Genomic DNA, 12,956 nt, shown 5'->3' with positions numbered 1-12,956 from the left:
AAAAAAGGTCCAAAACCCATTTATATTTGGACATTGTACGATCTTCATTTTGTAGAAATAGTACCACGCATTTGCGCTTTTACATAGTTCACACACTCCTCTTTAACTATATGAAAGGAAAATCATAGTTTATCGTTTGGACTTTTGTTGTATTATTCCCAATATTATGTATTGTGAAATGTGAATCATGAAACTCTACATGTCACAATATTTATGAAACAAATGGAAACTGGAGAGGAACCAGACCCTAAAAAACCTTTTTTTTTTTTTTTTTTTTTCTACCACACATATCTTTTAAATGAAGTAGGGTGAGTAAGTAATTAATTAAACACCACCATTATATTAAATATATATAATACACCAACCACCTAATAACTTAAAGAGAAGATACAAAAATTTGGAAGAAGGAATAGATGTTAGAGATGATATAAAATGGGCCCTTTGAAAATTAAAATAAAGAAACCAATAATTCAAAATCCTGTAGTTACCACTTATACGTGTAACACTATCATGTGCCACTATTTAATTGACGTGTTTGTTGTGACCATTAATAATGAAATATTCAGCAGCCATTTAATTTAACGCTCTCTTAACACTTTATTTACATAGTTTCTGTGATATAATTATAATATTTCTAGCTGTCTACCACTCTAATATTATCTGTCTCATTTTATGGTAGCCAAGTAAATAAGCAATGACATAAAATTCAACATTAATTAGCTTCTTTTAGATTTTTAAAATTAAATTAAATTTATGGAGTACATACAATTAAAATGGTGTACGGAAAGATAATTATTTAATCTAATAGGAGTATTAGTTAATTTGGGATGTTGCTTAAGAGGTGGTATGAAGTAACAATAGGTGTATTAATTTAATTATTATTTATTCCATTTTTCCAAATAGTAGTTTGGAGATTATTTAAAAACTGTCATTCAAGTAGTTATTAGTCTAGGTTGTTAGTTACATATGAGATTGGATATATTTGCCAATATTTATACCTTCACAAACTCGGATTGGAAATATTGGCGTATATTCCGTAGTATAGGTGACTATTTAATCCTACCATCAACTTTAGTTTTTGAAATTAATATTAATTGACGGTGAAAATTATTAAACCGGAGTATGGTGGAGCAAAAGAACATCACCTTTACGGTGGAATGTTATTGAACATTATTGTTTGTATTATTGTCGTCGTCACTGTTGGTTCATAACAGGTACAAAGGGCTATGATACAAATTGACATCGATCAAACGCTAGTTATAAAAACTTTGAGAAAATGGTTAAGATCTTTGGCTCATTAATTGATGTAGTCCCATATATATACGTATATGGAGTAAATTTTAATCAAAAGTGAAATTGTAAAGTTATCTAGTTAAAAAAATGTAAGATCAATTCAAATTTTGGAAATTGATATGTCCCAACAAAATTAACTAAGCTACCAACCTTGTCCCTCCTAACACCTATATGAAGTTCTATATTCTAAAAGAGACCAAACATATGCTAAAAAAAATGAAATTTACATGCATCGACCAAGAATGAAAAGACAAAATCACCCCTAACAAAATGGAACAATCACAAACATAAATTGATTTTTTTTACAAAGATCGAGTTTCGAGGTTAAGGGTAATTTAGTAATTTATTTCGGTATTTATTAATTTTTTCCCTACACAACAATTACAATTATATATGTTTGTGCAAGTAATTAAGCAAACAGTTTTTGACAGACATGACAGTTCTAGCTAGAAAATGAACCTCTACATGAATTTTATTGCATTTTTTTCTTTCTATAATAATTTTATACTCAATTTTTTAAATTTTTTTTTTTTTTTTTTTTTTTTTTTTTCAGTTTTTAGTTACTACTACGGAGTAATGTACTTTCACATGGTTAAATTCAAACAAATGTACGTGAGTAAAAGATTTGGAAAATACCGTAAAATGATCCTCATTTTAATACTCTACCACTATTAATGAATCAAGAGAAGTAAATACTTTTTGCCATTCATTTATTCAATACAAATTAAATGCAATAATATGTACAAGTACTCTGCATCTATTAAAAATCATAACAGACTATCACCTTTATATGTAAGCTACTTTCTTCATCACCTTATGTACACTATTGGTAAATTGATAGTGCATTATAATAACAACATGTTGTCCTTACCTTTCAAGTTTTGGTCAAAATGTGTAGCAAAAGGGGGATGGTAGGAGAATGGAGATGATTAATAAATGATCGTGTCAACCCATATCAAACCTACTTAGTCAGGCCAGCGCTAGCTATTACTCGCTCTGTTTTTTATATATTTGACTGTTTTAGATTTTATAACTTACCGAACCTGAAGTCTTTGATATTGGAATAGTCAAATATATATCTCCAGATTAGGCCGGCCTTCGGGTAATAATGTAAGTTTTTAAGTTGATATGAGAAAAGATGATAGAAATAATAATAATGTGTCATCACAAATTGCATTATGAAATATGAGTAATTGCATACACACATACACTATACTATTGAGCAGTTGAGACTTGGTAAACTCCGTATTAAAAAAAAACTCATCGATAATCACAATCACTAAAAAAATTTCCCTGGAAAAATGGTGGGAAGGGAAAAATTTATAAAATAAAAAGAAAAATTAAAAAAAAAGTATCTCTATTTAATTCCCTTAATATATATATCTGCCATCACTTAAAGCCTTAAAGGCAATTTAAGGAGGAGGGAAGAACATGTCTCTCTTTTTTTACTTTTTTTTTTTAGAAAAAAAAATTATAAGAAAAAAAAAATGCTTTTGCATTTAATGATGCCATAACAAAGCGTCAAAAGAGGTATTATAGCTCAAACCTTGTTCCCCAAAATACCCCTCAGTAGCACTTGTATTTTCATTATTTACCCAGCATTGAAGCAGTGGATCCGAGTCGTAGAACTCGTACATTAACCACGTTCTGTCCACGAACTCCGCTGAGTCGAACCCGGACTCGTCTTCCAAACTTGGCAGCTCTACTATTTCTCCTAGTAGCTGTTCCTCGTCCCCTGACACGACCGTGGAGTCTGAGGACAATGCGGTTGTTGATGAGGATGTGGAAGGCGAGGCTGGTGCCACATCCGTAGTAGCAGCACTGCTGCTATTCGTTGCATGCTCCTGGGTAGTGGCACCAGCAGGAGCAGCAGCAGTGCTGCTACCGCTACTACTGGTACTGGTAGTAGCACCATTGTCTTCTGTTGTAGTTGTTGTGGTGGTGGCGGTGTTTTCTTCTGTTGTTGTGAAGTTGAACTCGAGGGCGGCTGCCTTGGCAGCCGCGAGCTGGACATCGCGAGGAGAGTTAGAGAGAGGGCGTGGGAGAGAAGGTGCGAGATCAGGGAAGTTAAGCACAGCAGAAGAGCCCTTGATACTCAAGGCGGCCACGTCATGTGCACGAGCCGCCATCTCAGGGGATGAGAAAGTCCCGAGCCAAATCCGAGACTTCTTTCGAGGTTCTCGGATCTCGGAAACCCATTTTCCCCAAGCTCTCCTACGAACACCCCGGTACACGGGGTGTTTCGTATCCCTCTGTCTCTTCTTACTATTAAGACTACTATTACTATTATTATTCTCATCCACGTTTATCGCCATCGCCTCATCGTTATACGTCGATGAGGCGTCCGATGAATTCTCTTGGTACATATGTTGATCATATTTTGGTGCCATCTGAATTATGAACCAATAGATTAATATTTGAGAGTGAAATTATAAATATAAGCCAATTAAGGAGGAAGGGAGAGAAAATAAAGTTAGTAGAGGTTTTTGGGGGGAGAAGGGATTTATATAGGGAGGGAAAAAAGTGAAGAGTATGGACAAAGACACGAGGTTTACGCCTATAGAGGTGAGGCGGGGCGTGTTGGATACAGGACTTGGAGGGAAATGAGGGGAATATCTAGTTACTTGATTACTGTTAATTAATCTTAATTATTCTTCGTCTTAGTATTTTAATCATGCTTTGAATCTACAAACTCAAGCTCTAAATTTTCATTAATAAAAAAATATTATGTGATTGTATAATGTAGAATCTCTTTGCCGTGTTATATGTATATATTTACAATTATATGTTATTGTTCCGATATGATCATATAGTGTGATTTTTGTATTATTTTATGGGTAATGATATATGTAGTCTTAATGGCTATATATAAACATTAAATATACTTCCTAAAATGGAATTAAGTTGAAAATTTATGACAAAATAACGCGCATATTGGTGTGATAAATGTTAATCTATCGTCAATATTTTCAATTTTAGCTTCTTATACATAGCCGTTAGGACTATGGTTATATTTATCACTTTTCTTATATTATTAATAATAATTAATATACTCGTTCTCTGATGCTATATACTCCCGTCCCCCTCTTTCATACACCGTAGTTGACCTTCTGTAGTATCGGATGCAGGTAAAAGTTAAGGTTTGTAAAAAATTAAAAATTTGACTCATGGTATTACCTAGGAATCAAAGATCGAGGCTTGATTACAAGAATAATATGTACTACAATATATATTTGATAATAGATTAGGTACGAAAATTTAGATAATTTGCTTTAACGTGTTTTACTGATTCGATCAATGCATTTTTAGAAGAACTCGACTAGCTGTTAATGTTATTTGTACAAATAGATGTCTTAATACTCCGTACTCATAATCCGTGTTAAGATAATACTTTAAGAAAAATGTACTTCAGTTTTGACAATTCTTCAATACCTTTTTTAATTACATTATGATAAATGTCTTATTATGATTGAGTTGGAAAAGTAAAAAATTAATTTTATAATGGTTGAAGATATTTCCTTTATTTGCTGGAAATAAGTACAACCTCTTACTTTATATGGAAAATCAGGGAATAGCAAGATTCAGTCCAAATAGAAGAAAATAAAAAACAAGAAAAACACACTTTATTACAATTAAAATTGTTGGAGAGATTAGTTGCTGCCGGCCTGTTGTTTGCAAGGAAAGAGATGTGCACTTTCAATGGAACACCTTATGATACACCCAAAGCAATGTTTATTTAATTGCTAAATAATAAATTTGATAATGAGAACTTATAAATTTGGCCTTTTTTTTTTTTTTAATTATCTGGGGTTGTAGTATATATTTTTTCTGATATTTTTTGTTAGTAAGTTTTGAGTTTTACACTATTAACAAACTTTTATTTTGACTACGAAGTACGAGTAGTATTTTTGTGATTTATATATATATGAAAAAACATATTTATGTGAGATTTTTTTTAAAAATCACGTATTATTGTATATTTGTATAAAAAAAACGTACTTTTTATACAATATCAACTATTTATAATTTTTACATATTTATAATTAGAAGTATATATAAACCGTTGAATTTGTGCATGATACAGAACAAAAGAGGAAACCTATCAACTAAAACAACAAAAGGAAAATGTTTATAATTAATGAAGGAGCACACAAATTAAGATGAACCATGAGTAAATAGTAAGTTACCTTATACAATAATTAACAGTGAGTTTATTTTAATTTGGGTTTTTCTACATTATAACCCTCCAACTTTCCGTTTTCTACGATGTGTCCCCCCTTTTTGAGAAATCTACACTGTAACCTTAAAATACATTTAGCTTCTATACGGTGACCTTGCCGTTAACATATTCCGTTAGTTATATTTTTTTTATCGATTTGCGTGTTAAAATGGTTCCGTTAAAGGTTTTGGGGGGTATTTTGGCCCTAAAGGATCCAAATTGAGCTCAGATTTCACAAAAAAATGACGCAAATGTCTTGTTTTGCATATTAAATACATAAACACGCAAATCGAGACATTTTTTAATATGCAAAACGAGGCATTTGTGTTATTATTATGCTAAATTTGAGCTCAGTTTGGATCCTTTAGGGCCAAAATACCCCCAAAACCTTTAACGGAACCATTTTCTACACGCAAATTGATAAAAAAAATTATAAAATGGTGAGTAGGCCCCACTAACGGAATTTGTTAACGGCAAGGTTACCGTATAGAAACTAAATGTATTTTAAGGTTACAGTGTAGATTTCTCAAAAAGGGAGGGCACATCGTAGAAAACGGAAAATTAGAGGGTTATAATGTAGAAAAACCCTTTTAATTTTTATTGTAATTCGCTTTTTTATTAACTATTTTTATTGTACGGGTTGGCCCGGTGAGCCGGTGGGTACCCTACAAAATGTGGAAATAGAAGCTGAAAATGAGTACCCCAAGAATATGAGAGAAGCTTCATGCTTACAGCTGGCACACGTTTTTTTTTTCCTTTTTTTTTTCTCATAATTTTACAGTCAATAAAAAAATATTTTATTTTACAACCTTTTTTTTCTTTGACTGAAAAAAGTTTTGGTAATTTTGGTTTTTGTTTTTTAGTAGTGATGGTTATAGGTCCATCTTGTCTAGATGGGTCGGACGTAGTGTTGGGCTTAATTGATTCGAAAAATGAATTAAATTTTGATTTATATCAATCATTTGTCAAGAAAAGTTTATGGTTGCAGCTTTGTGGGCCTCGTTTAATGGTAATTAAATGAATTGAGGTTAAATTTTTAAATTTTAATTATTTAGTGCTGTTAAGACTTTAGTTGTATTGAAAATCTAGATTGTAAAGGATGGTTATAAGTGTTGAATGATTTTTAACAAATGAATTCAACCCTCTTTATTCCATTTAAAAAAAAAAAAAAACTATAGTTAATTAGCTCGGTTTCGGGTTATTTTAAAGCGGACAATGTTGCATGAAATAAATATATATGTATAATTTAGATAAGTTCATGATTTTCTGCTATGTTGTGAACACATATAATTCATTTATATGTGAAAATTCCGACTTGGCTTAGTGTTGATTTTACTCGAGTTTGCTTTCCTTATATAAATCTAGGTTATAGGTACAAATGTAACTATGTAAGTATTGCTAAGAGGGGTATAACAAGTGTAAAGGCTTGACTATGGGTAGATAAAATAGGAAATGGCACATGCTATAATTCACTTATTATAAAATTTTGATATGTGGTACATTAAGTTGTTTCCTTGGTTTCCAATACTTGTATATTAAATTTCATGAACGGTTTGATTTTGCTAAAGAAGAATATATTATGCTCTATTTTTTTTCATCTTATTTTAGAGAAGTAAGTTTATATAGGATCAATGAGTCCATATAAGATCAAGACTTATAAGGTTAGCCAAGTGTAATTCTTAATTAATGATGAAAGTTTGGAAATTTTAAGTTCAAGACCAACAAGTATATATATCATAAAGTCAAATTCGAGATTAATATATTTAGACAAGTAATATAAGTTCAGATAAGTGCAATTCTAGTGAACTAATTAAACTCACCATGATCAATACATTAGTTCATGAACTTAGTATTAAGTTGACCATTGACACATGATGTGTGAGTTCATGAACTTGTATTAAGTGGGCACACAGTGATGTAAGCAAGGAAACAGTTGTAGAAACTAGAAATTCACTAAGATGCCCAAGATAGTGTATAGTCCATGACATACAGAATATTTGAAAACAATGCAAAAGTACAAACTGAACCTTCAAATCTGATTCACTTTGTTTGGAATGAGGTGAAAATTTAAAAGAGAAGAAAAAACTTTTTAATTGACAATAAGTGGTACATAGTCTGCTAGCACTGTCTATTTAGGTTTCACTAATGGTACTTTTAATGTTGGACAATCAAGTGAAGACAATATCTAAATATTGAAAAAGAAATTAAGCATGTGTTGAATACAAAACACAAGTACTACGGAGTATGTATACAGTTTTTTTATGAAGTCGAACTTAATTAAAATTGTATTATGTTGCACATAATCGAGATCTACATAATCAATGTTTTTCGTGTTTAATCTCTTTTTCTAATGTAAGTCAATTACGTGAAAGCATATCAATAAGTCATGCAAAGTATTTTGGTTATAATAAGGTGCTTAATATAAATTTATTATATGTATATTAAATAAACAAATGCATCTTATTTACTTCATCTGCTTCATATCTATCTACTTATGGACCATTGAATACTTCGTGAAATGAAACACAAAAGTCGATAGAATGGAAAAAAAACAAAATCAATTACATTATTTTGTAGGATCGGATCCAATGGATTATCTATTAAGATCCAAATCACATTACATTGTTCCTTTCTTCCCTCAGCTCAATCTTAATGAGAATTGATCGTGGAGCCTAGCTAGATCTTTGAAGATGTAGTAGTTGTTGATTTTCTTGATTTCTCATTAAAATATGCGTAATTAATTAAGGCACAATTGAGAAGATGACCAAGATTTTTTATTTATAATATGTTTGCAGTTTGCACGTATGGTAGGTCCAAAATCACATCGTACAATTAAAAATCAGTACTACTAGTGACTTTTAAGTACCATTATTAACAACATAACATACATACTTTCTTTTTTTGTGGTTGATATTATACAAAGCGACGTATTACCATCTCCCTACAAAGAATTATCCACCGTCGTACGATCTAATCGTAACAAACATCAACAATATCTATTTTAATTTGAGTATGAATGTGTAAAGTATGTACTAGATGCACACATAATTTAATTTACTTTTTGACGATAAATTAATTTTAATAGTAAATTTTACATCATAATATTTCCTTAGGTTAAAGATAAAGAATAGATGAGTAAATTTTATACTTTGTATATTGTTCATTAATTATTTAAGGTAATGTTACGATGAAAATGTATAAACATGAATTGTATGGAGAAATCACGAAGCATGCACACAGTACATATCACAAACAACATGTGTTGGGCCGGGCGGCGTGTGTCCATACGTCGTATTCTTGTATGAAATTTTTATAATTTATTGTTTTTTCTATTTATTTTTTACACAATTTTTTTTTTTTTTACGCAATTTTCAATACACGTATTTTGAATATTAATAAGTATCTTCAATTATCTATTACAAAGTATTTAAAAAAACATAGATTAATAATATTTCATCTATCTCATAATAAAATGCCTTTTTTCATTTGTAGGTAAATCAAAATACCATACCCTTTTTTATTTAAAGATTGTACTTTTTGATATTATTCCCTCTTTTTGATGAGTTGTCATCTTTTTTTCTTTTCTTTTTTGTACTCCACTTTTAATATCATTTTCCAACAATTTCACTCTATATCTCTTCGATTATTCCCAATTATTTTTTCTTTCCCTCTATCTCTCTAACCCCACATGCACATATATACTTCTAATCATTAATTTTAAAGAATTTACAATTTTCTTAATTCTCGGGTAAAAACCTAAAGAGGCAATGTATTATGAGACAGAGGGAGTATAAAATATATATATATATTTTTTTTCCTCATACATCAAAGAATACTCATAATTAAATTTTCTTTATTTTCAAATGAAATATCCTAATCGAGACATAAAAAGGAACAGAAAACAAATATCGATATATCATATCAATACTATCTACATTTTTTAAAATTTTCAATAAAGATGAAGCAAAGTACTAAAGGATTCAGCAATCTACATGACATCATTTAATTTATGCATGTAATAAAGCTTGCATTTATATTTCATACGATCTTAAAATTAAATTATACTAAGATATCTCTGCTTGTTCATGTCATGGGATGCGCTAGAAGTGGAGCATTAGACCATACCTCATTAATAGTACTAATTTAGGTTGAATTAATTGGTCTCTGCAACAGAAATGTATGTTATATCTGGAATTCATTCATAGACCATTATTTCATGATAATATAATCTACTTGATCCATTCTGGACGATTAAATGATAGTTTTTTTTTTTTTTTTTGAAATAAATGTTAATAATATTAGATATTTTGTACAAGGGGATAATAAAAAATTAGGGTTCCGGTCGATGATACGAGTTGTTACCTGCCATGATCTTCTTAATGAGAAAAAGTTGTTGTGATAAGTTAATCTATGAATATGTTGAGTATTAGAATTCTTCCAAAATTGATGAGGTAATAATTCACAATTTTATTTATTTATTTATTTATTTTAACTTAGTACAAGTACTTTTTTGTTTTTTTATGAAAATGTGATAGGTCTTGTGTGTAGTTAGTCACACGTACTGCAGTATATTTGTATGTGTATTGCTAATGTGACACAAAATTATCATGTTCAAATGTCATCAACTCCTTTCAAGTGAAATATAACGTGCTAAATTTACGGAGACCTAAGTTATGATGATCCACATTTCAAGCCCAAATGACTCTCATTGAAGGGACGTGACCGAGTATTCGATTATGGACTTAAACCATAAACTTAAGCTTTGGTTAAAACGATCCTCTAACAGTATCCTCATTTATTCATAAGAGTAACCATATTTATCCATAAAAATAACCCATATATGGTTTTATGTACACAATTAATATCAAGATTAAAATATAAGTAACCTCATTTATTCATTTGAGTAGCCCGTTTCTTTTATTTTGACGTACTAATGAAGAGCAACTCCACTTATTTATAAGAATAATCCTATTTTCCCATTAAAGTAACCTCATATGCATCAAGGTAACCCCTCTTGCTTATTACCATGACCCTTAATATTTAATTAATCGTCTTATATGTGAAGCGACCACACTTTGTGGCTAGCCACATATAAGAATTTGTGAATATAATACGGGGTAACAATCTACGCTATTTAATTCACAAATCATCATATCCAATCTCTATTTTTGCTGATTTTTTTCGTGAAAGGAATGAATTAAAAGTATGGTATCACTATTAGCTAGATTAATCTTGATTTCTACTTTTGAAATACGAATGATCAATTTTTAAGTAAATCGCTAAATATCAATAAGATCAAAACGCCAACATATTGTGTGGAGAGACCTTTATACCCTTACTCAAGTAATCCGCAGTTTTTTTTTTTTTTTTTTTTTTTTTTGTTATATATTTAATTGCATCATTTTTACTTTTACACTGTATCCCACACCACCTTCCTTGACCATCTTTTGAGATTTATATGTAAGAGAAAATATAGTCATATAAAATCTCGTTAAATTCGTCTCAGCATCTACTTTTCAAATATTAAATTGGTATGTGACCCGGGCTTCGCTTCGGGTGATAATTTAAATAATTTCATTTTTATATTAGATGCTTTAAAAGTCTTGTTAACTTTTATGTTGTGGGTAAATTAGAATACAATGAGAAAAACAACTTATTTTTGGATTTATTTTGTTTTTATTTTACATTCTAATACTTGTATTTAGGTATAAATGTGAATTAGTAGAACATGATTTATTCTAGCTTAGATGGTAATACATGTTGTTTTCATTCAAATTAAGAGGTTTTTGGTTTGAATCTCTTTGTATGCATTTTTAATTTAGATCATTGAATGATTATGTGGATGATGTTAATGGTAGTTAAATGATGATGTGGTGTAATATATATGTGAGAAAGGATACACGTGACACATACACAAACTTGGAAACACCTTTTAATATATAGTATAGATATAGTTAAAGATATTGATGACCAAAGAATTGCATTGATTAGCGTAAACTCGTAAAGTGACAATGGTGCTAAAAAAATGTAATTCTTTATGTAGCCCTAAGGGCTACAAATAAAAACATTAAATATCTTTCTTTATTTAGCACTCCGTATTAATTTAGGAATGCATGATAAAAATACGCGTAAATTAGTATAAGTAATGTTTATATTTCATTAATGCTCTCTTTTTTAAGCTTCTTATACTGTTAAATATACATAGCCCTTAAAGCTTTGTATGCCTTTTTCCGTACAAAATACGGAGAATTATTGTACCTCATACATCTTTATTATTTCTTTAATGGGGTATCAAGTTTCTTCTTTAATCGATTCCCTATGAGTAAATGGAGTATCAAAAGTTATGAAATAATTACAACATCTTTATTTCTTCTTTTTAAGCCAATAATTACCAAATTAATACTGTAACACCAGTCCTAATCACAGACATACATACACTAGCCTTTGTTTTTTTTCGTCAAGTAACAAAATTAATTTCTACCTAGTAATATCTTGGATTGAGCAAAGATTATTTTGGGATTTTATTTGCTTCTATTTTGAGAGTATATAATATATAGATTCAATTCCATTAGTTTTAATAGCTAATTATTTTAATATAAGTTTGACGACATGAAAACGTGTTAAATAACATCCACCATGCAATGCATGAGAAATTGGAAATTAATAATTATTAACTTTAAAAATGAAAAAACTAGCTTCATAATTCATAAAGATAAAGAAAACAAACAAACAAAAAATAAAACGTAATCTTGTCTATAGTTGGTCTTAGATTTTCCACCATTTCAGAGAGGAAAAGGAGGGACCAACAACACAATATTGTATGCTCCACAATTAGCTTTTTTTAGTTTATTTTATTTTAATTTTTTTTAGCTATGTCCTAAACCGTGTTGCCATAAAAAAATGCTATTCTACGTAAATTTGACGTGGCGGAAGTAAGTATCCTCTTGCAAGTCCCAAAAAAAAAAAAAAAAAAAAAAAAAAAGGCTACTAGCTATATATAATACGAGTAATAAAGTCAAATTATTGAACTATATCCTTTAATTATTATGTACAAGTTTAATACTTTTTATATCTCATAACTAATACTCAATAGTTGCACATAATAATTAATGGAGATAGTATTATATATAAATTACGGAATACTTAATTACCTTAATCAACAATTTTTTCCCCCTTTTATATATTAAGAAGCCATACAGTAAGAATAAATCCTACGTTCAATCTTAAGACATAAAAATCCTTTGACTTTTTGCTGTAGTAAAAATTGATAATTTTTCTACAGTGTCATTCTTTAAAAATGACACCACAATTTGCTGATGTGGCAAGATTTAATTGACTTATATTTTGTATTTTTATTTTCATTTTGAATTATTTTTAATGCCCACAATGTATTAAAATTGTATTCTTTTATGTATTCTTTTTAATACATGTATTTTTTTTTTAG

General features: G+C 29.7%; 1 protein-coding gene across 1 annotated transcript; it reads right to left on the bottom strand.

Annotated features, from left to right (window-relative positions):
• Positions 1-2,471: 2,471 nt before the first annotated feature.
• Positions 2,472-3,671, bottom strand: LOC145578615 (uncharacterized). The gene has a single exon (XM_081635910.1). The coding sequence runs from the start codon at positions 3,657-3,659 to the stop codon at positions 2,793-2,795; it is 867 nt and encodes a 288-aa protein (XP_081492036.1). The 5' UTR covers positions 3,660-3,671; the 3' UTR covers positions 2,472-2,792.
• Positions 3,672-12,956: the final 9,285 nt, after the last annotated feature.

The sequence above is a fragment of the Chenopodium album genome, chromosome 14 (genome assembly GCF_948465745.1).
Source record: "Chenopodium album chromosome 14, dcCheAlbu1.1, whole genome shotgun sequence".
Classification (NCBI taxonomy): Eukaryota; Viridiplantae; Streptophyta; class Magnoliopsida; order Caryophyllales; family Amaranthaceae; genus Chenopodium; species Chenopodium album.
Note: the sequence above shows the minus strand (reverse complement) of the source record. Positions and strands in the feature narration are given on the sequence as shown.